General features: G+C 38.0%; 3 protein-coding genes across 5 annotated transcripts; all 3 read left to right on the top strand.

The window, feature by feature from the left end:
• The first annotated feature begins 2114 nt into the window (after positions 1–2114).
• LOC144654448 (uncharacterized) lies at positions 2115–6274 on the top strand. 2 transcript variants are annotated; one of them, XM_078514603.1, is made up of 2 exons: positions 2115–2251; positions 4555–6274. In XM_078514603.1, exon 2 carries the CDS (start codon positions 4564–4566, stop codon positions 5056–5058), a length of 495 nt encoding a protein of 164 aa, XP_078370729.1. In that variant the 5' UTR covers positions 2115–2251; positions 4555–4563; the 3' UTR covers positions 5059–6274. The 2 variants fall into 2 exon arrangements, with proteins under 2 accessions (XP_078370729.1, XP_078370730.1); XM_078514604.1 differs by having other exon boundaries at positions 2121–2251; positions 4558–6274.
• A 1090-nt stretch (positions 6275–7364) lies between these two features.
• On the top strand, positions 7365–10306 carry LOC144654447 (uncharacterized). Of its 2 annotated transcripts, none has more exons than XM_078514601.1 (2): positions 7365–7503; positions 9697–10306. In XM_078514601.1, the coding sequence occupies exon 2, from the start codon at positions 9706–9708 to the stop codon at positions 10201–10203; it is 498 nt and encodes a 165-aa protein (XP_078370727.1). In that variant the 5' UTR covers positions 7365–7503; positions 9697–9705; the 3' UTR covers positions 10204–10306. The 2 variants fall into 2 exon arrangements, with proteins under 2 accessions (XP_078370727.1, XP_078370728.1); XM_078514602.1 differs by having other exon boundaries at positions 7368–7503; positions 9700–10306.
• A 1799-nt stretch (positions 10307–12105) lies between these two features.
• On the top strand, positions 12106–19067 carry LOC144654377 (uncharacterized). Its single transcript, XM_078514511.1, has 5 exons — positions 12106–12213; positions 13856–14015; positions 15412–15563; positions 16459–16833; positions 18430–19067. Exons 1-5 carry the CDS (start codon positions 12156–12158, stop codon positions 18711–18713), a joined length of 1029 nt encoding a protein of 342 aa, XP_078370637.1. The 5' UTR covers positions 12106–12155; the 3' UTR covers positions 18714–19067.
• Positions 19068–23972: the final 4905 nt, after the last annotated feature.

The raw sequence follows: 23972 nt of genomic DNA, 5'->3' as shown, positions 1-23972 counted from the left end.
TTGAAGTTCCACTGAATCTAGCCTGCAGAACAGGCGGTTTATTTTAGTTTTTTTTTCCTTCGCGCTTCGCGCGACCCGCAAAATAAACCGCCTGTTCTGTAGACTACAAGGAACCGCTAAGAGATGATTTTGCAAAATCTACACGTGAGATTTTATTCATAGTTTACATGGTTCTTGTGAACTTTGAAATTCATTTTCTATGGCTCTGATAAGAAATTCTTGTTAATGTTATCACGGATAATTTCTTACATCAAGGGTAAAAGACAGCGTAATAGGATTCTGGTACTGGATTTTTGTCCAACTAAAATTAATATTACTCGACATCCTGATAGATTCCGTCTTCCCCTTACAAACAAATACGAATACGTGAAAAAGCAAAGCGCTCATTCATTAGTGTATTTGTTCACAAGTTTGATCTATTGTTAATTTTTTAGCACTTGTACACTTGCCGATCAACGAATTTGACTTTATAATGACATTTAGGGTCAGAAAGAGCTCTACCACGTTTAGGCCTTTCGTTATTTTTTCGTTTCATTTTTTCGTTTCCTTTTTCTCCTATTCTTATCCTTTTGCTGCACTTATAAAATCTTTAAGTGGGCTTGGTCTCCGTTCAAGAATTCTAGAGAATGCACTATCCTAGCCTGCGAACGCAGACGTATTTTCAGGCTGTAGTTTTTCACGGCCGAAAAGAGAGAGACGACAGTCGGAAATACGACTGTGTTTGCAGGCAACAAAGGAGGGGGGGGGGGGGGGTGCAAAAACTTTGGAGGTTTCATTTATTGAAAATAGTAACATTTAGCCGTGAAAATAACTTGTCTCAATGAAGAGTTATAAAGCACACTGACAGCACTACGAGGCACACTGAATTGAAGAACACGGTAAAAGTCTTGGATTTTTTAAACGTTTCGTCTCGGGCTCGGATTTGCGAGATATACCTTATTATAGAAAATTAACGCTTCATGAAATTAACGCGAATGTCAAAAATTCGCGTTAATTAAAGTCGCGTTAATTTTTGTTAACGTTAATTTCCGCGCCGTTAATTAAGTGGAGCGTTAATTTCCGCAACCTAAATTTCCATTATTTTGGCCCCAATTTCTCGATACAGTCTAGATGTTCTTATCTCATAGGAAAAAGCATTATTTCATCAGAGTGGACGCTCGAAGCGCTCAGATTCCTTCGCTTAACTCATACGTTTGGGTTTAGTATCACGAACATTGTTTCCTTCTCAGATTATACACCTAGTGTTGAAATAAGCTTGTTCCTGTTGTTTGGACAAGTGTTTTGCTTTGCGTACGTCGCGTTAATTTCCTTTATTGGGAAGAAATTTTTCCTTCGATTCGCGTTAATTTAAGTCGCGTTAATTTCAAATACTTTAATTTACACAAGCGTTAATTTCCTATAATAAGGTAGTATCGTTTTCGAATTCTTAACGAAAGCCGCGAGCAACGAGCACTTGTGAGAAAGCTACCTTCACAAAAGTCGTGCGAACGGACAGCCACTAAAATTTTGCGAGCATTTGATTTTTTGCATTCATTCCGAGCAGAAGCCTTATTTTGCGAGCACTGAGAAATTTTGAGGAACCATCCATGACCCCTTAATACACTCCAACTTCTTTCTTTGGCAGTGCATTCGGAACCCTAGTAGCCTGCGAGCAGGCTCTCTATCGGGGGCAACGTGAATATTGAACCCTTCGAGCGCCGAAGGCGCGATTCCGCGAGTGCCGAAGGCTCGAGTCGGCGAGCCAAGCGAGCCGCTGGGCGAGCAAAGCGAGCCCGCGACCAAAATTGAGAGCTCTCCCTCTGGGGGCTCGCTTCGCCCACGCACTCGCGCCTTCGGCACTCGCGGGATCGCGCCTCGCGTTGCCCCCGAATAGAGAGCCTGCTCGCAGGCTAGAACCCTAGGTCATTCAAATAAAAAAACAAGGGTTGTAATATTTTAAAAAGAGCTAGAAATATTTCAGTTTACCGGCTATCTTAAGATCTGGCATTCGTTCCAGGTTATAACGATGCCGAAAAATGTGATATGCTCCAAATCCTTTCTTTGGTAGTCCACTTCGATTCTTCCTTTTAATAATCCGATACTCTTCCCAGGACCACTTGGTCATTCAAATCAAAGATGGCGATCCCTGAGGGAGTGAGGGACCCTTGAGCAATTACTATCAGTGCCACGTCGCTTGACTGTCCGAAGAAATGCAACAAACGCAGCTCAAGAAGCTTTAATCACCAAAACAACGATTATTACATTCTTATGGGTAAGTACAATGTGAAATGAATCGAAAAACTCTCAAAATAGATGTTTCCTAGTGGTGGGAAAATGCTGAACTGAAGTTGTCTAATAATTTGACAGCTCTCAAGGTGTTTCGAAATCTACGACGAAAGACCTCGAAATTTATTACCGGTATAGATGTGCCCTTTTTCGTCAATGGCATTATTTAAGGTTCTGCCAAGGATCCATTAAAATAATGTAATCACTTTATAATATATTACATTGAAAGCTGAGGCGGTACAAAACGTGGACCCCCCTCATTTGGACCCATTCTGGACCCCCCAATTTTTCCAAAAAAATGTGATCTTATTGGAAGTGAAGTCCTGCCCCATGTATAGAGATGGTGGCGATGAGATATGAAGATACCACATGGTGTTGGAGATCGTAAAAATGTAAGAAACCGTGAGCAACAAATGAGGTTTGAGTCACTGTGTTTTCATTGCAACACCCAATTGATAAAATGATTCTGAACACAACATCATTTTTGATGGAAAGAAATGTCAAGTTTGTTTTAGAGTTGCTTTGAAAAAAATTTTGGTGCTGTTTTTAATTAAACAGAATTCCACAAATACCGTAAAATTCTGCTTATAAGCCCCCCCCCCCCCCCCCCGGTTATAGGCCCATCTACCTGAAAACCAAAAAAAAACTTTCGATTATAAGCCCCTCCAGATAACAGTACTGAACAGGGCTAAATATTGCTTTATTATGCATTTTTAACTTAAGGTCATTGCCCTGTATTGCATTGCGCATCCTTACTGCGCAGAATTTTACGCGTAATTAGCGCGCGCACACATCAACAAAATGGCGGCTTTTTTCTTTTTTCTAGTCCGCGAGAGAAGTAAATTGTCACTTTCTCCTAAACGAGCCTGGTGACCTATCAATTTTTTCTCATATTTTGGGTGTAGCGATCAAATTCTTTCTGTAAAATGAAAACAGATCAATTCATGTGTTTGAAAAATAAATTATCGCTAAAAAAGTGTACTTTGCCAGTACTTGCAGAGGAATTATAAAGGAATTATATGGAATATACATGGTCTTCCTGCTCCTAAACGAATCTGGTGACCCCCCTTTTTTATTTCAAAATTTAAGTTCCCTTGAAGTAATAAACCAGTAGGCAAAGTTTGGTTAAAAATCTATGTTCAATTTTATTTCGGGGCAATGACCTTAAAAAAGTATTTCGATCAACACTCCCTTAGCTTGTTTCGAACCATTTTTTTAATTCCGCTTATAAGCCCTCCCGGATATAAGCCCCTCTGCTTATACCGTATTTATTCGATTAAGCGCCCTGGGCGCTTATTAAATTTTTGGTCCTTGGGAGTGGGCGCTTATTCGAGGCTGGGCGCTAATTAAATTTTCACGATTTTCAGCAAATATTAAGTTTATTTTTGTAGCAAAACAATAAATAATAATAAAAGGGGAAGATGTGCCAAAGCAGAATTTTAACTGTTCATTGAAAGTTTCTGTAAAATACTAAGAAAACTCGATCATGGGGGAAGTCTTCTTAGTAGTACATAGTCAATTTCAATAATCAATACTCCTTTATGGTTTTCAGTTTTTTGTAGGGTGGGGGTGGGCGCTTATTCGAGGCTGGGCGCTTATTAACTTTTCCTACCTTCAGGGTGGGCGCTTATTCTAGGTGGGTGCTAATTCGAGGTTGGGCGCTTAATCGAATAAATACGGTAAGCCCACCCAAAACCCCTTACAAAGTTGTATAAGCCCAGGGCTTATAACCAGAATTTTAAGGTAAGTGCCGCATCAGGAATGCGCTTATCGGGGGTGGTGTTTATTAACTTTTTTGTCCAAATGCGGTGCTTATTTGAGGGCGGCGCTTATTAGGGGGCGGCGCTTATTTGAGTAAATACGGTATGGATAGAAAACAAAACCAAAACGGACAAGGAATATGTGAAGAAAGAATGTTTATTCATTATATTCATTATACATTTGGAAAAAATGGAAAGCTATCCAACTGACGTGTGTGTAAACTACCTGAAAACGGATTCCTACATAAAACTACGGTACTTATTCAAATTGCAACTGATGTCAATCAATGTAATCAAAGTATAATATTAAACTATTATAATCAATAATAAACATCACGCAAAATGTCACGCAAACTGTTCTTCATGAAAACATATACATGTACTGTACAGTTTTTGTGCTAATATTTTACATATTCTGGTTAGATGACATTCTGGTTAGATTACAAAACATTTTGTTTATTAGCAGAATTTTTTACTGTATTTATTTTTTATTTAATAATTTATTTATTTCGCTTTTGTTTCTTATCAGTAGGAGAGGATGCATTCAAATAAGTTAGCAGTTGTTGAAGTCTCTGAGGGCTTCCTGTCATGCCAGGCATTAGATGACATTGCATCAGGTTCATTTCTGACAGATGTTTGGGGTGTAGTGTTAGATGCACCTACTTCTCATACCGTACAAGTCGAGAAAAACAAGCATGTCATTCCAGAAGGGGTGCTGAAGTACTGGAACCATTCTTGCCAACCAAATGCAAAGTTTATCTATGAAAGACACGCTACTTCATACCCGTCCCTAAATACCGAGCATGAAGTTTTCTGGTACGCAGTAGCAACTCGTGATATCAAGAAAGGAGAAAACATCACGCATGATTACAATGCAAATGAATATGACATAGCACAACATTTCCAGTGCCACTGTGGCGAAGAAAAGTGTTTGGGTGAAATTAAAGGTTTTAAGTACTTATCACTGGAGCAACAAAAAGCCATTGCAAGTGATTTATCTCCTGCTATAACAGAGCTTTGGAACAAAAATTGATTTCATAATTAACAATTAGATTACTCACTCTCAATTCCTATGATGTGATAGCTGATGTTGTGACAGTGAGGCCAGATAATTCGCTCTTGATTTCTGATGAGGCTGAAGGCCGAATCAACTGTCACTTCATAGAAATTGAGAGAGAATAATCTTATCGTAACTTTTTTAGTAGAATCCTAGCTCGTGTTCCGTCATATAACTAATTCTTATCATTTTTCTACAATATCATCATCTGTTTCCTTAATTCTCCTCTGGGAGAATAGGGCCTTTTTTTCTACAATATAAAGTAGTATTATACTTCACACTTTAGCAAAATCACCCGCATGGACTGAATTGTGATTTGAAACTTTTAGTTGTGTATGCAAACTCATCATATCATTTAGTATTTTTGACGCTTTTAGCTCATGTTAAATGGTGAATTTCCTTCTTTTAGTCTTCTCAGGGATTGAAATATCCAATAATATTTCAAAAACTTCCTCTGAATTAAACTTCGGAGAAACGAGAAAATGTTGCCATTCTGTAGACGACCTTCAGCCACTGCACACTAATGGATGATAGTGTACTATAGCATTGCAGCATTTGTATTAGTATACTAGTAGAATTCTACTAATGAAATTTATGTATGCCTTACATAAATGGGAGTAATGTGAGGTGCAGTGGCCTAATGGTTAGAGTGCTGGACTCCCGATCCACTAGCCTGGGTTCCAGCCCTGGCTGGGGTCATTGTGTTGTGTTCTTGGGAAAGACACTCTAAATCTCACAGTACCTCTCTCTACCCCGGCCGTGTATAAATGGGTACTGTACCAGCGAAACTAATGCTGGGGGGTAACCTTAAAGCTTGTAGTGGACAAGCATCCCATGCAAGAAATATATCCTAGGCACTTGATGCTACTGAAACCAGGATAAGCTCTGGCCTAGCGTGAAGAGCCACTAATAAGGCTCAAACACAGACTTAGTTCTTTGTTTAATTTTTACCTGTAAATTTACTTAATAAAATAGTTATCGTTTTGTATGTCTGAATGTTTAATAACCTAAAGAATTCTGTATGGTATAGTAGAAGAAGAAAACAGCTTGCTTCACCTTTTCCTGTGGAGTGTTATCCTCCTTGTAAATTGTTGATGTACATTTATGAATATTAATTACTTCATGCAGTATGCATCTGTATATAACTCACTTTATGGACCACTGTATAAATTGTCAATAATTTTTATTATTATTTTATTATATCTAGAAATTAAACACATGCACAAAAATCTTTTGCTTGGTCATAGTTTTTGTCAGCATTGTCAATTCTAGGACTCGTTTTGCTGAAAATAACTACCATGATTTCCTGCAGGCATGTCTCATAGAGGAAAATGGGCATTACTTAACATATCAGAATGATGCTGCCTCGTCCCCAGGCGCCGATTGGCCAGACGTTAAGGCGGTAAGGCGGAAAAACAGGGAGCCCGGGGGTTAGGCCCAGAACGCCAAGCGAACCGTGCACGTCAGTCCCACAATGCCAAGCGAACTGTGCACGACCAAGGACGAGGACGCCTGGGGACAAGGCAGAGAATGATGGGTGACAGGGTTATTGCAGGTTTGACTATCAATGACACAGCACCTAATTTGTCTCGCAGGGGTGGGGTGTGAGGGTCCTCAACAATTTTATTTATGGGGTTTACCCTGAGGTCTTTACCCTTATACTTTCAAATACTTTCTTTGACAGAGAAGTTATCCCTTACATATAGCTTCGAAATACCTCTTTCATATACACTGTACCTTCAGACGAGATACTGCATCGCTTTTCTAAATTTTTCACTTCAAATACCCCCGGCCTTTGTCTAACCCAAAACCTCTAACGGATGTAAACTAAATCAAAGCCATCCTTTGTCACCTGTGACCTAAGTCAAAGACCAATCTCTTTAATTTGTGTATAATTTTTTGTAAAAACAATATTTTTATATGATTATATGATTTTCAACATTGGCATTTACATTGCAACTAGAGCGTTAAGGCCCATAGGTGTTACCAAAGAGGATCCAGAATGTTGAATTATGATTATCTTATTTCCCTAAACTAAGAGTAACCATTTTAAATCGATTTTAGAAAATAGGAACCTGTTTTCAAATTTTAGGCTAAAGAGATTCTTAAATAGAGGGGTCTTACTGGAAAACTTTAGCCTAACAGGTTCCTAAAAATTAGGTTCTCACTCGCGGGTTTTTTTTTTCACTGTAATGTGTTTCGCTCCAAATCCTTTTCTGCCAGTCCACTCCGATTCTTTCCTTTATTATCCGATACTCTTCCCAGGACCACTCGGTCATTCAAATCAAAGATGGCGACTTCCCTGAGGGACTCTTGAGCAATTACCGTCATTGCCAGATCGCTCGACCGTCCGAAGTGCATACAAAAAGCTCAGCTGAAGAAGCTTTAACCACCAAAACAGCGATTATTATATTGTTATAGGTGAGTACAAGGAGAAATTAATCACAAAACTCTTGAAACGTGCGGATGTGTTCTGGTGTTTTGAAAATGCTAAACTGAAGGTGACTCTAAATAAGCTCTAAGTAGAGGTATCTCGAAATCAACGACGAAAGTCTTTACAAGAAGTCGAAATTTTTTATAGATCTGCGTTTTTTCGTCAGTGGCAGTGATTAAGGTTCTGTTGAGGTTCCTTAATTATAAATGTAATTAGATAACGCTGACAGGTCGAGTTAAAATTTTGCGCATTAACTTCACTTCAAATTGATCAAATTAAGCTTATGTTTAATTTAATAGACCCAGGGCTTAAAATTAACTTCAGAGCTTGGTCGCCACTTGAGGCCAGTATCCCTGAATTTTAAGTGGCCCAGGCCAATATAACTTGGCCCTCAAATTTTTTTCCACTCACACACAACGAAAAGTTAAACCACTTTTAAGCCATCATGTTACAAATGTACATAAAGTTTGTACATTTATGTCAACAGCACGATCACATCCATTAACAGCAATATATGTTGCTAAAATAATTATTTTAACAGAGAAACAATCCATCATTATTTTTAAAGCTAAGCTAAAAACACACCTTTTTCGTCGTGCATTTTTATCATAGTTGTTTTTAAATTATATTCTACTTTTAATACTGTAATTGTAATTTTAGCTTTTTAATCATTGTAAGTTTACCTTTAATTGTACTTTTAGCTTTTAAAATTCATTGTAAGTTTACTCGTAATTGTAATTTTAGTTTTTAGCTTTCTTATTCCGTTTTTAGTCTTGTAATGCACATTTGAACATTTTATATATGAAATTTGCGCACTATAAATGTTATTATTATTATATCAGCATACATAACGTACAATCCACCAAGGGTTCGCAATGCATTAAAGGACGATTTTCAAATGTACCTCTTCTCGGCTGTTTGAGCTAACAAAAACTTTGTTGCTGTACTATGTGTCTTGGCTTATGTTACTCGTGTAAAAGCAAAACACTAAATTTATTGTGTGACTGATTTTATGGCAAAGTAAGATATTGCATTGTAGACATTGTAGGCGGAAGATTTGCCACATAATTTTTGACTAGGCTGTCATCAGCATATCAGCAATCTTTACCCTCCATCATGCACGAATGGCTTTAAATTTTACACTTAAAGGAGAAGTTCACTCCAGAATGGCAATTTATTTTCTTTACGCCAATAAAAAGTTTACACAAAGATATGTTATTCACCAAAATTTCAGCCTCCAACGTGCGCTATAACCCTACGAAATCTTTCCCAAAACTCGACAACTGAACGCCGCCATCTTGGAGCTGGTAATGTATGCGTGACGTCAAAGAGCTCAGCCTGAAGTTTGGAGAGAAAATTTAAATACTGAAAACTCCTTGTTTCTTCGTAGTGGCTTTTGTTTGTCAAAATGCCTGTTTGTGCATCTCCATTTTGCTCAAACAGAGCTCCAAGAAATACAAAACACAAGAAGTTTTGACTATTAAAATTTTCCCGCAAAACTTCAGGCTGAGCTCTTTGACGTCACGCATACATTACCAGCTCCAAGATGGCGGCGTTCAGTTGTCGAGTTTTGGGAAAGATTTCGAAGGGTTATAGCGAACGTTGGAGGCTGAAATTTTGGTGAATAACAAATCTTTGTATAAACTTTTTATTGGCGTAAGGAAAATGAATGGCCATTCTGGAGTGAACTTCTCCTTTAAGAAGTAAACTTCTAAAACAATGAATAACTTACAGTTGAGGATTAAGAAAGAAAAAAAGAAAGGTACTCCTACAGCTGTAGATAAGTACATTTTATTCTCTTGTTATTGATATTCTTTTCATACTTCTCAAATCTTAGTTGCCCTTCAGGTGATCAAACCAGTCGTCTACTCAAGCAATTTTCATAATATGTGACAATTTTTTTTTTGTCACATAAAAGCTAACACTCCAGCTTATCAACGAAAATGTTTGTCACAAAAATTGGCCAAATCTTCTCATCTACACGAGCAAAGAATATAACCACATAAAAATTGTCAGATAAAAATTGCTTCCGGCCAGTACAGTCTTGAGCCATCTAGGTTAATAAGAGATTTTACAATGAAGAAGACATTGGAATAAAGCTATCTGATTGGCTGATTGTAGTAATTACCCTCTCAGATGTGATTGTTGTGTAATAATAGTTATACTTTGTTTCTTATCAGTAGCAGAGGATGCATTCAAACAAGTTAGCAGTTATTGAAGTCTCTGAGGGCTTCCTGTCATGCCAGGCAATAGATGATATTGCATCAGGTTCATTTCTGACAGATGTTTGGGGTGTTGTGGTAGATGCACCTAACTCCCATACGCTGCAAGTCGAGAAAAACAAGCATGTCATTCCAGAAGGGGTGTTTAGATGCTTTAACCATTCCTGCCAACCAAATGCAAAGTTTATCTATGAAAACCGCGCAACTTCTTACCCATCCCTAGATGCCAAGCATGAAGTCTTCTGGTACGCAGTGGCAACTCGTGATATCAAGAAAGGAGAAAACATCACATTTGATTACAATACAACTGAATATGATATGGCACAACATTTCCAGTGCTGCTGTGGGGAAGAAAAGTGTCTGGATGAAATTAAAGGTTTTAAGTATTTGTCGCCGCAGCAACAAGAATTGAGAGCAAGTGATTTGTCTCCTGTTATAGCAGAGCTTTGGAACAAAAAATCATAATGATATGTCTTACTTCTTTTTTTTAATTTTTATATTTAATAAAACATGATAAAATGTTAAGTATTTATGTGTGAATGTTCATCCTAAAAAATTGTGTAGGTAAGCAGAAGTCAACACAGTTTGCTGTGTAATAATATTCATGTAATTGCATTGTTGAGGTACATTTAAGAATATTGCAACACTTCAGTATGGAAATACGAATAATACTCTTATTTTTTATGTGATTTATTTTACCAGTATGCATCTGCATACTAACTATGGAATATTATTTAAATTGTCATTTTTATTATTAAGCCACATCTAAAAAATAAAAATGTCACATGTTGTGTATTAATAAGCTTTAGTGATATCTCATCTCTGTCACTCTGTCAGTAATATATGACAAGCTTGCATGTCACTGATGACTGAAAATGAGAGAAAAAGTACATATAAACCACTTTATCAGCAGTTTTGATTTGGTTTTTTGATAACATTAGTGATGTTATAAAAAAAACTACAACATTTTTAACTATTTATCTGAATACAATAATTTTATAGCAATCCTTGCAATCTAATATGACAGAGTATCATTTAGGCATGTAACAGCATGCGTCAGGGCTGCAAAATTATATCATCTGCACGCATTACGTGCCTATGATGCCATTAAATATGTAATCTTTTTACATTGTTTTTCATACACTGCATTTCTAAAATTTTTGAGTAACCGGCCTTGTCAACCACTCCCCCCTTTGCTATACTTAACCTCGTAAAATCCCCATTTCAGCCAGGCAGAGCCTCGCCATAAAGTCCACTGTAGGGAGTCCCCTAATCCTCGGAGACCCCTCCCGCTCTTGTTGTAAACTTTCGCCCGAAAATCCCGTTCGTCCCGATGAGCTGCCCGTCGCCACGGCTTACTGCCACTGGGTGTCCGAGGATGGAGTCCCCCCCCCTCCCCACCAGAGTCCCATTCAAATGAAACAAGAATCAAAGGTAACTCTAACACACCACCGTTGTCCTTGACAAAAGTTAAACGCATCTTCTGATGCAAGGCTGGAGTGACATGATCGCCTCAGATTAGAGTGAGTATCAGACTTATAAAGGGGCCTAGGCACGAGCACGCTTCCAGTGCTTGGCCCTTTTTGCTAAGAAAATTGATCGTCTCTGCGACATGGACAGAAATGCGTCAAATATTTTGCAAACGGCACTGATTTCAACCGGTACATACCCGGGACCAACTTACTTTCGTTTGCTCATACGGAGTCTGGGTACGGAGGGTGATTATTAGTCACAGAAGTACGCATTCTCTCAAAACTCATTTTGTTCCAACTAAAAAAAACTCATCAACTGTTCTTATTAGCAAATGCTTCACAAAACGGATGCGAAAAATGCGTTAAAACCTTTGAAAATCCTTTCAAATTTAATTTGTTCGAATAAGATCGACACTTGACAGTCTTTTTACTTTGATTGAAAACTATAAACAAACAGTGGAGCGGCCGAGTTGAGGGCAGGTGTGGAGAGAGAAAAAATAAATTGACAGGATGCAAAATAAATTGTACAAAAATAAAACGTGCAGCTGACTGTGGAGATAAAAATCAAATTTGCCACAAGATCGGGACAAAATTCCCAGCAGCGATTTTGATTTTGTAAAATCTGCGATCGTCATCACGATTAAAGGATTTTTATTGGTGTGGTATAAATTTTTTTGATGGTAGCAATAGTTAAGCGGTTTCCTTTTATATCCAAAACAATAACTCGTTATATGGGGGCTTATTTGTATTAACGCCAAATTCAGCCTACTTCCGATAAATGTACGTTTTTTGATTGTTATTAATTGACAAGAAGCCCAGTATCTGACATCCAAACTCTTCAATGTAAATCTGAAGGCACTATCGGTTTTAAATCATTTTTCTCATTTTATTCATAACACGTGCGCCCTCCCGCTAAAATCTCCGTGAAGAAATATAATATTTGAAATGTTTCTATCGGTGGCTGGAGTTATTGTTCTTTTGGAATCATTTTCTTTGCTACAAGGTAAGTGATAATAGTCTTATTTTATACTTAACTGTTCTTCTTTTTAATTGCATTGACAACTTAACTGCTATATGCATTATGCCTTTTTTTAATAAGACGTTGAATACATCCTCAAAGATAGCCATTATGTTAAAGTTAGATCAAGAGAGTTTTGTAATTCTATCTTTCGCTGTTTTTTTTTTACGATTAAATCGACATAACTCGATCAAAAATACTAGTCGTCTGAAAATGTAGTGTTTGTTTCAAACATGATAAGAAATCACGGCCTAAGTACGGTAGAAAAAGTTTCATTGACAAATGACAATAAATGGCTTTCATTTATCAAATCGGGTCCTTCAAAAAAACATGTATCTCGAATTGCCTCTTGCTGATAATATAATTTGCCACAATTTGATTCGTCGGTTGAATTGTAATATGGAATATATTCACAGTTCATTCGGTCAGTGAGTCAAAACAGTATCCGACAGAGAATGTTTCCTGTTTATCAAGCCTTTTAATAATGCTGTGTTGTATTTCACCAATCAAAACTTTTTCATCAACACTAGCGGATTTTATCATGCAACCAACTTTTTTCAGGATCTTGACAAAGTGCGAGCCATTCCGGTTAGCCTAAATAAAACATTGTTTAACCTAAATAGCACTCCGGTTAGCCAACAGTTAGCTTCGATAGTTTGCCGTTAGCCTTAATATTGGGATTAGGGATTTCTGTTCGTTTCTGGCTCGCGTGTATCGCTCGCCTACTGGCTCACATGGTTTACTTGAAGGTTAGCCTTAAACTGATTAGCACTCCGGCTAACCTTGGAATCAAAAGTCGCTTACTGTCTCGCATGGGTCGCTGGCTCGCACTTTATACAAACTCCTTTTTCCTGCATGTTGATGCTAATGGCGGTGGGGAATTAGGGGGTACTCACGGCTAAAGGTTTTTATTCCGTCTACCACGCATGCAAGAGCATAAAGTTTATCCGATCTTTAGTAAATGAGTAAAGAACCTTGCCAAACAGAGCTCTGACAGTGATGAGTGAAGCATAAGCAACTCAAATTCGTGATGGCGTGCGCTTATTAATCAATTCAACATTGCCTGCAGGCAGGGGAGTTACTGCGCTTAGTAGAGGCACGCCGGTGCTTTATTACTTGGCACGCGGCTGATCTTACAATCAGGACAGTTTGAGCGCAGCCTGAACTGCTCTCGTGTTATGTTTTCGCAAAACACTCTTAACTCGTACTGTGTTTATCTTCTCCCATATGCAGGTTCGGATTCAGGGGCACTGTTCTATTTTATGTGTGTGCGGTCTTCTAAAACAAGACTTACTGTTATTGTGAGACTAGTAACTCAGGGACCGCGGAACATTTTTCCAATTGGGGGTTGGGGAGGGGGGCTGACAAGTGACTTGAAGTGGGGGAAGGGGGCTTTAGACACTCTTCTCTTAGTCAGTCTTTATCCTCCCCCCCCCCCCCTCCAACTCCGCGGTCCCTGTTAACTGCAAGTCGTTAGTGAATTAAGAAGGTTACATGCATACGAATTATGACAATGTACCTTCTCGATCTAAACAAAATCAAATCATTTAGTTTAAATCAGGTCTCTAAAGGAACTGACAAGTCATCTCCCTCCAAGTGTTTAATTTGGATTGTCGCTTTGTTCCAGGCGAACCAATTTTCGAGCCTGTAGGATGTTACCTGGACAGCGGTATCTCACCTCGCCCCATGCCTCTGCTTCTCAAGGACTTCCGTCCAGATATGAACTGGAATAACATCGAGGCTGTGATTGAAAAGTGCGCCGGCCTGGCGCACAACAAAAGTCTCAGGTGATTTTGTTGTCACATATCTCGCTACTTCTCCTTATATATTTGTGTTTTGTAATTTTCCTTTTCAACGGTCTGGTTAAAATTTCATCAAGACAATTCAGCTTGGGTGCTTTAGATTTTGACCCCCCCCCCCCCCGGGGGAAGGGGCACTCTGAATATTTTTGGGTGAGGGTGACGTGTGCCGCTAGGACTTTGAAACCCTTATCCTACACCAAACCATGTTCAGCTGCTGTTGCAACCCTATTCTAGAGTAGTCACCAAAAATCCCTACCCTATCCCAGAGTTACATTTTTTAGAACTGTATCACTATCAGTGTTTTAATGGAAACCATCTGTCAACAACAATGCCGCGATGATTTTATTTACGTTTAGGAAAGTCTCTTTCTCTTCCGAGTTTCTATTCATATTTCCTATTCTGGGAATATTTTGTCATATCACTGATCAGTTTCCAGGCAAATGCTACCCTTTTCTAGACCAAAACTCACTTATTTCTATACCCTGTCCCAGTCTAAACTGCTTGAAAACCATACGCTTCACAGCAGCACATAGGCCTTTCTCGATTATGCTAGCATTTTTTTCGGCATTTTTTTGGGAAAACGAGCATTTTTTTCGTTTTTTCTTTAAAAAAGAATTGCTAGCATTTTCTGTCACTTTTCATGACTGTGATCCAGATTTTCAGCACTCAGAACTCAGAAGGATAAATAATCCTAAAGTTTCACAATTTTGATTACATAATTTGATTGTTTTCTGTCTGTTTCGACTGTTTGTGCGTTGTGTTACTTGTGTACTTGTGTTGTGTTACTTGCTTGTGTGTTTAAAAATAAAAAAAATAAATAAATATTTATTTTTATTTTTTATTTTTATAAACAAACAATTATTAAGAATCACCTGTTGTTGATATGAGCATATAATGTGAAAGTTTGTACGTTTTGTTTAAAATAAAATAAAGCATTTTTTGGAAATCAAGTGGCATTTTTAAGGAAATCAGGCATTATTTTAGCATTTTTTGGGCTTTATGCGAGAATTTCTAGTAGCATTAAATGCCAGTTTTACTAGCATAATCGAGAAAGGCCTAGCAGCACATACCTATAAAGCTCATATATGGGAGTGCCCCCCAACCCCCGGGTGGCACCTGCCTTTTTTCAGCCATGCTGGACAGCAAGTTACGTAGTGGGACATAACAAAGAAAGGGGAAATCTGACTGATGCGAGTTACTTTGTTCTGAATGTCCAACTGTGTAATTTGCGGCCAAGCATGGCTCAGTGATTTTGTACAATGTGACCAAGTCGTGCAAGTATCATGTTATTGGTACCCAGTACCGTAACCTTTTGTTAAAACGTCCATCACTGCGCAAATGGTAAAGGGTTATATTTCATCTTTTCTCTTTTCGAATTTAGTTATTTTGGGTTAAAGTACTATGGACAGTGCTGGTCTGGGGCAACCGCTGGCCTAACATACAGTCGAGCTGGACTAGCTGAAAGCTGCGTGAGAGGAGTAGGAGTGGAATCTACTTACTTTGTGTACAAATTCTACGACTACAGTGACCAAGGTAAGACTGGATGGCTTATAATTAGTTCTTATTTTTGCGGAAGGAGAGGGGGGGGGGGGGGGGGGGGGGGGGGGCCGTAAAGGGAGTCCAATATTTCACAGCGGTCAAACGCAAAAGTTGACGTCACATCCGGTCTTCGCCGCCTCGAACTTTCGATTTGAAAGTGGGCAAACTTTTGTAAGAAATTTGTTAAAGAAATAGTACGGTGAAAGAACAGTTCAAGCTGGGACACTCAGTGAAGATAAATTATCAAATTTCCAATCCATAAGCGGCGTATAAACCTTAACTTTCCAGGGACGGCGTTAACTTTTGGCTTTATAGCGAGAGTTTTCGAAAAATTAAAGACTTTGTATGGAAAATTTTGGCGGCAATTACACATGAACTGCGCACGCGCGCTGCTTTTGACCGCTGCGTGGTCTAATATATAGTATGACCATTCAAATAAAACTAACTGGTGCTACTTATTGTGCTGCACAAGGTGGCATCAATGTTTTGTAACTCTGTAAACGAAACCCTAGTGTGGTACTATTTATTTTGCTATACAAGATAGCTCTAATTGGTAACTGATGTAAAGTACAGCGGTTTCCAATCGTGTCGTAAAACCAAAACCAAAGTAATCACTCTGGAAGTCACGAAAGACGCAGACGATCCTGTGAACCAATCAAAAATCGAAGCAAGTACATGTAGCCGGCACAAAGAGCGGGAAAACTTGAGTGATTAAGTAGTCATGTGAAATTGGTTTTACTTCTGATTGGCTGAGAAAAATGGCACGAGTGCTTTAAACCAATCGCTATGCGTAGTAATACAAATCCCAAAAAGGGAAATTACTTTCGATACTCAAGTGAAAATCTCCTTTTCATTTTCTAACTTTATGTCGCAATTGCTTGTTTTGTAGTTCCTGGATGTAAAGTAGCATGGAAGGCTCAGAACGACTTCTGTTTTCTCGTCACCTCAAATCACAGTTTAACCGAGAATGATATGAAGAATTACTGCCAAGAAAACGGCGGCCAGCAGATGCACGCTACGAATAAAAGTTCTTTTCGGTTGCTAGAGCAGTTCCTATACACCATTCAGCTGAGTTCAGAAAGTAACTCGCCTCAATGTGTAGTGGCTGGCCCTTCAAATACAAGTTCCTTCTCATCACTACCTCTCATTCAACCTGTATCTAATAGCACAACGCATATCTGCGCCATTAGAGAGTCAAACCAGTGGAAATTACAGGGTTGCAACGTGAACAGCATGTGTGATCATTTGTGCATCGGACCAAGAGGTGAGCAATATGATTCCAAGTTTGACAGATGTTATCCCTTCCAAGTAAAAATAAACATGAGATAGCGTATTAAACATCGCTTTTTTTATATTGTTTGTCATTATATAGTAACTCAATATCATATAACTAGACAAGAAGTAAAGCAATTCGTTATGTTGAGCATAATCTGCAAGAAAAAATTTTTTGTGGAGATGTGAAGGATTTTGAGGGGATGCCAGGCTGCATTCTGTGCAGGTTACATCAAAGATCTTTGGCATGAAAGTAGGCGTTGCATAGACTTTGCAAAAGAAACCTTGACATATATTTGGCTTGGTGTACACGAAAATGAACCCTTGGGGGGATTTAATTTTATTTTTTTTGGGGGGGGGGGGGTGGGGGGTGGGGGTAGGAAAAATGTTTTGAATTAATTTTGTCAAGCTGAGCTCTGGCAATTATACGATTTTTTTTGGGGAGGGAAGTATATTTTGTTGTATTTAGTTTGTAAGGACAATGACATGCTGCATCGGGTAGCTTAGATCAAAAAAGTACGCTGACTAATTTTGTAATTATAAACTAATGGACGAATGTCGGGCAAAGTGGTGATCATGGAAATCATAGGATATAGTCCCTGCCATCCCCTCCTGAGGATGTCACTATGTGAGTCGCGTCACAACTCCCATTAATTGCTGTGTCTGCTTGGTTTATTCTGGGAGGCACCATAACCAGACGTGACCCCTCGGTCTTATTGGGTCGAGGTCCTCGTTTGCTGTCCTTCTTCAGTTCTTGAGCCTGTTGATCATTCCTTGTGAGTGGAACTTAATTTAACTACATGTTATAAACCGTAAAATTCCGGTTATAAGCCCTCCTGCTTATAAGCCCCCGCCGGCTTTAGGCCCATCTTTCTGGCAACAAAAAAATACATCCGATTATAAGCCCTCCCGGATATAAGCCCCCCTCTGCCGGATGACAATACTGAACAGGGCTAAATGTTGCTTTATTATGCGTTTTTAACTTAACAAATATTTCAATCAACACTCCCGTGGCCGCGTTTCGAAAAGTTTTTTTTTCATTCCGCTTATAAGCCCTCCCGAATATAAGCCCCTCCATTTATAAGTCCAACCAAAACCCCTTACGAAGTTGTATAAGCCCAGGGCTTATAACCGGAATTTTACGGTATCTGAAGAAAATGGAAGATGGAAATGAAATTTCACTTGTGACTTAAAGATGCAGAGAAAGCCAGAACGGTAAAATTCAGTGTCGGATACAGACCTTTAGGTAAGTGGGGGATGGGGTGCGATCATCCAGACCCTGGAATAAGGGGGGGACGCGCTCTCAAAAATGATTTTTTTCTCGACCCTGTGGGCCTCAGTTTGGCCTAAAAATAAGTTGGGACCAGGCCCCCCTGCGCCCCTCCCCTAGATCCGCCACTGAAATTACCAGATGTTTTTTTTTCCCACCAAATACCCACTCAATCCAATTACTATTAAAATTTACGATTAATTTGTCATTCAGCGCTTAGATTGCAGAAATGTATGTCCAGTATTCAGTCTTGGCTTTTTCTACTCTACTTGTTTGATTCATTTGATTTTCACCAGACCTCTCATTAATTAATTTCAGACACAAGTCCAGTGGCTGGAACGTTTGTACAACACGTTACAGACTCCACCGTAGGAGGTCACGTGATCACTAGTATGCTTGTCGATGACGTCACCGTATGTGCGCGCGAATGCCTGCTGTATCGTAACTGTGTGTCATTCAACTACGAGTACATACCGACACCTGGCCGAGAGTTGCCGAGCTCAGGTATGGTCTGCGAGCTGAATGACGAAACAAGGGACAGTTGCAATGCACAATTTCACAAACGGCACGGTTATAAATATTATGAAAGACTAAGGAAGTAATTTTATTTTTCACTTGGTTTTTCGTGAAGAGCGGTTTCAAAATGATTGTCGACAAAAATAAAGTTGTTGTCATGGTTTTTGCATTTGTGGGAGGCACGGTGCCTTGTCTTGCTTTTGTAGCCAATCACGTCCACCCTCAAGTTAACCCAACGCAATTTTCCCGCGCTTGCAGCCTTGCACTATCGGTTACGTTTCCCGCGCTTTCCAGAACTTGCAAGTGTTCCCGCGCTTGTTTAATTTTAGTTTCGAGATCAGAATGATTTTTCATGTATTTAAGGGTGTTAATGTTAAATACTGGTCCTAAACTACATTACAATTTGGTGAAAAGGTCTTTCAGCTTTAAACAATTATGTAAATAGCAATATTGAAATAACAATAATAAAGTAAAAAACACGTTACCGGTTTCTTTCTCTTAATAATATTCTCTTTTTTTCTTCATCCCCAAACAAAATCACATAATCATAATTGAAAATAGAAATCGTGAAGGCGTCTGTTATCATCATTCTACTTTATATATTAACCAAAATAAAGAATATCGAATTAATCGAATTAATTAGACAGAGTAAAACTTTAATTCATTGCTTTCTGGTATTATTTTATGTCACATGCCCGCTTTTTCCTTAGTAACAGTCTGGTTGCTACGCAGGTTCAACAATGTTGTAATTGTTTCTTTTGCACCCATACAATTCTCGCAATCTTGACCTGAAGAAAAGCCTAATTAATTCTTATGTGATCTTCTACATCCTTAGCAGTTAGTAATCAGTATCAGTATAGCCAATGAAGTCTTTCGGCAACGGCTGGTAAGTTTAATTTTTTAAATATCGTTTTGATGTTACTTTGTGCAAGAGAAAAGGCTTGTTTCAGATATTTATTTTAAGGCAAATCAAAATAAATGCCGAAAGACAAAGGACAAGCGAGACAAATTTAACTAGCGACATAAGATGTTGCTCTTAGCTTGAAGAAAGTAAACATGTCGAAGTTATGGATGGGACATGATCGATAGGTGTAGAATGTCAATAATATTGAAATAAAATGTATCATGACTTCCAATTTTAAAACAAACTTCTTGAAAAGAAATTAAGAAATCCCTTTAAATAGTTTAATCCCAAGAAAAAACCATCTAGATATTTTAGATGTCCTGTTGACCAGTTCACTGACTTGTAGTAGAGTAAAATAAATTTCGTGAATTCCACGTCGTTGGCACTTCTTAGCTTGGCTGTTAAACTATACTGTAGAAAGGTGCACGCGCACTTTATAGTTCTATTCGTGTAGAAAGGTGCGTAATGGGGTTTCATTTGTAACGAGGAAGTATTTCATCACATCACCGAGAAATACAAACGTAAAAAAAATATGCTGTTAAGATAAGCTAACCAACAAACCACCGACGCATGTGCTTAAAAAGGTCTTGTCGCTATTGACTACAAAACCTGTTTTAACCGATTGGTTTCTTTTTCGGTTAGCAAGATGTTTTCTCTACGACATAAAAAATAGACTATATCGATTCCCCATCGATATTGTAATCATTTAGCTGATTATGGAATAAGTATTGAATAGTGACTGCTTTTAACCGCTAGAACTGGACACAAACAGGAATGTCTTAGACTTTCTGTAAGGAAAACAACGGCTCTCTTTCTCCCATCTACATGATTTCTTAGTCGTTTTTCTTTTAATGAAAAACCAGCTTGCTTCAATTTATTTATTATTTTTTCTTCCTTCTTTCGGGATATCCGATCTTGGACCTTTCTAGTTCCCTTTATCTATTTTAGGGAGTAGTAAACTGGCAGTTAAGACTTTCCTCCTGAATAATTGTCAGTTTGACCGATGTTGGAATAATAGGTTTTTGCAAAAACGTCGATGACAACTGAAAATAATAGAATACAATGATAGAACTTTTACTTGTAAACAAGTTATTTTAAGAATAACTGATAATGGTAAATAAAGCTCCTTGTCGTTTGAATTGTTGACAGTTTGTTTGACAGTTACTCCCACAGCACGGGAAACTGAAAGCACAAAGTAGAATAACGCTGCTTAGTTCGCAATTCACTCCTTTCTCCTCCAGTTATCATACTGAAACCAAAATAGGGCTTGGTTTTTTCTGGAAGCTTGTACATGGTACTTAAAATGTTGTTCGAAGCACTCTATGTATGAAATAACCTTGCAAATATCCTGAACAACATCTGTTTGACAAAGAGTGTCCATAATTATCCTTCCAGAGGCTAAGTTCACACGATGAACGAAGGTGAAAATATCTGAACTACTGCAGGACGCCCGACCGTACGTGAAAACGTGTGGTGGGGCACGCAATGCATACAGAATGCGCTGAACGTAACTTCAACCATCAAAAAATGGCTAGACATCGAACGTACTGACGAAAACATAACAAAACAAATATAAATCACTCTTGTTCATCCCCTTTCGTTGCCTTTTTCAAAGTAAGTTGCTTTGTAATAATTACTTTTGGGTAAAATGTAAACAGTTTACAGCAATGTGTACACTTTGAGCCAACAGTCACGACAAACTAAGACAAACAGTGTAGTTTTGACAAATGCCTAATTAAACAAATCTAAAATTGGTTGCTTGTAGAAGCATAATTAAATAGAATAGAAAATGAATATAATTTAACTGGAACTTAAAACAATGGTTAATATCGGAGAGAAAAAGTAAAAGTTTTGACTGACCGTTCTTCCGTTTACAGCGATCGCGAAAATTCCGATCTCCACATTCCCGCGTTAATTTTTTCGAGCTTGATGCCAATAAAATTCTATTTTTTAAATTAATTTTTCTCTAATTTAAACACACATTAATAGTTGCAAAAATAAACGTCAATTTATTGAAACAGTGACCTTGAAATTCCACATTATCAAATGTCCAAAGCAAATAATGTGTCGTGGAAAAACTACTATTTCGGTGCATCAAATAAAGTAAAATCTTTTCCTCATTTAACTTGCAGCTGCGTTTCGCCCACCCTAGCAACAATAGTAACTTCCTGGCTATTCGATCTGTATTTGCACCTTTTATGAAGGTGTTTAGAATTTCAAAAAGCAAATTTAAGAGCCACTTGTGCGGACAAAGAGCTCAAGCTTGGGTGGTACTGTTTTTAATTCTTTCCATGCCAGATATAGATTTAAAACACTACCGATTGTGAGATAATTTTCATTGCTTTTGTTTTAAGCAAAAAAGAATTTAACAAAGAGAATCTCTCCCTGTTTGCCTTCAACAGATTCGCAAATAATGAAGTCAAATGTCATAAAAAGAAACCAATTAATTATAGATGTCATTCAAATTTTAATGAAGTTTTTCAACTAGCGTTTATTTCAATCAGGTACAACTGTACGAGTGCGTCAGTCGCTTTCTGAATCTGAGTTGCAATCAGTTATTTCCTCGGTTTTGCATCAAAAGCTTTCTGCCAAATCCGCCAGGTAAGAAACTAAAAACTCATTTAAACGTTGCCTGATCAGTAAAATATAAATTTCTGAACAAAACAGAAATTCTAAGCGCAGTCACTCGATAAATGAAGTGAGCTTCAAGCTTATCTTTGACTTCATAATCATACATAATTTTACATACAGAGTTTCAGATAAAACTACTGTTCTTTAATGGTAAACGACACGTAAAATTCAACCAGAAATTAGCGTATGCTTGCTTGCAAATCTTCCGAAGGGCAAATATTTTCTGTTCTGTAGATACATCTAGCAAAATGAAGAAATTTACTTCCCACAGACATATTTTGTCTTGCATTTTAAGGGAACTGCGGGGTGAGGAAAAACTTTAACTAGAAAAACGAATTCACAATTGAATTTTTATCAACATTAAAATTACGACTCGAGAAATTCGTCGCATGAGAAACAGTGAACATCCGTTGCATTCTATTCCATAATTTGAACTGCGGTCGCAGCTAGGGAACTATAACTTATTCAAACATTTAATTAGCATTCATCTATCATAAAAAGACCTAACTTTATAAATTGGAATTTAATTTTATATCAGTGACTGTTGCCCTCTATTTTAGCACCTACAAACGTAAGTACAGCGCTTAAGAGATCCTAGCTATCTTCTTGTCCTCTCTTTGTGTATGGCCGAGGAAAATGAGTATTGCGCTAGAACTGAATTTAATAGGTCGTCCCAGGGAGTACAGATTACTCCATTCATATCTCCAGTTTTGCCTCAGTTTGTAACATTTCTCACAGTAGCACTAGATTTATATGATGTACGTATTTTAATAATCCATCAAACGATATCTCAAGTTTCTCGCGAGCCATGTCGTGGGACGTGGCAAACTGGGGAATATCCTGGCAGAGGACATCCTCAAACGTCATCTCCCAGTTTTCAAAATTTCTGTCAGTTTACGCTCAAATACTTCAGGTTCCGTCCCAATGAATTGTTCAATTGCGTAGAACTGATATTGTTTTGAGCTGAATAAAGCAATATTTTTGAAAGGCAGCAGAATTATCTTGACGTTTGTAAGCTTGGCCAAGGTCTCAAACAGCGAGACTTTGTGCAAAAATATTTGAAATACAATTAACACAAAAGTTTTTATTTGGCCGCAAAATTTGCACGGATATTTTTACTTTGCACTTAAAAGCTCAGCTTCCCTCGAGCTTCTTCTGTTCTATTCTCCGGAAATGGATGATGTCCACAGACAAATAATTGTGCAAATGTTTATGCTAAATGGAAGTCACTGTTTATATATTTTGTGGCTTTGAAATAACGAAACTTTATACAGTTCTCTTTCTTTATGCAAATTTAAAAAATTGAAAAAACGTGAAAGCTTCCAGTTTCACATGGTCTTATTGCAAATTAGTTGCTACGAGTTCCTCTTGACTTGTGGGTCGCATACGGAAATATTTTATTTTAAGCTGTTATTAATATAAATTATGATATAGCAACTATACGACGCCAACGAAATCAGGGAGCTGTACAAAAACTAATTCAACTATTAACTAATAATACAACTTCACTCTCCACACAAGGAGGTGGGTATAAGGTTACCTAAGCAACAAGGTTGCTCTATCTCTTGCGCGTCTCTTCTTTTTCTTCGACCGGTTGAAGTGTTTATAAGCAAGGCTGCTTACCCAAAGAGGTAACCTGGGATAACTTTGGACTATTTTGGACAATTTATTTTGCGTTAGTTTTATTTAAAGAAACATAATTGCAAACAAGATACAGTCAAAATCAAAGAATTGTAGCGAAAAAACATCGTATTCATTCAAAAATTGTTTTATGTTCTACTTTGGGCGGAAATGTTTTAGATTTGCTGAC

This window comes from Oculina patagonica, chromosome 5 (genome assembly GCF_052425735.1).
Source record: "Oculina patagonica isolate OP01 chromosome 5, crgOcupat, whole genome shotgun sequence".
Taxonomy (NCBI): Eukaryota; Metazoa; Cnidaria; class Anthozoa; order Scleractinia; family Oculinidae; genus Oculina; species Oculina patagonica.
Note: the sequence above shows the minus strand (reverse complement) of the source record. Positions and strands in the feature narration are given on the sequence as shown.

Coding starts and splice junctions, on each gene's coding strand:
- LOC144654377 (XM_078514511.1), top strand. CDS start 12,156: ATGTTTCTATCGGTGGCTGGAGTTATTGTTCTTTTGGAATCATTTTCT. Junction 12,214..13,855: donor ATCATTTTCTTTGCTACAAG/GTAAGTGATAAT, acceptor GCTTTGTTCCAG/GCGAACCAATTTTCGAGCCT. Junction 14,016..15,411: donor GCGCACAACAAAAGTCTCAG/GTGATTTTGTTG, acceptor TTTCGAATTTAG/TTATTTTGGGTTAAAGTACT.
- LOC144654448 (XM_078514603.1), top strand. CDS start 4,564: ATGCATTCAAATAAGTTAGCAGTTGTTGAAGTCTCTGAGGGCTTCCTG.
- LOC144654447 (XM_078514601.1), top strand. CDS start 9,706: ATGCATTCAAACAAGTTAGCAGTTATTGAAGTCTCTGAGGGCTTCCTG.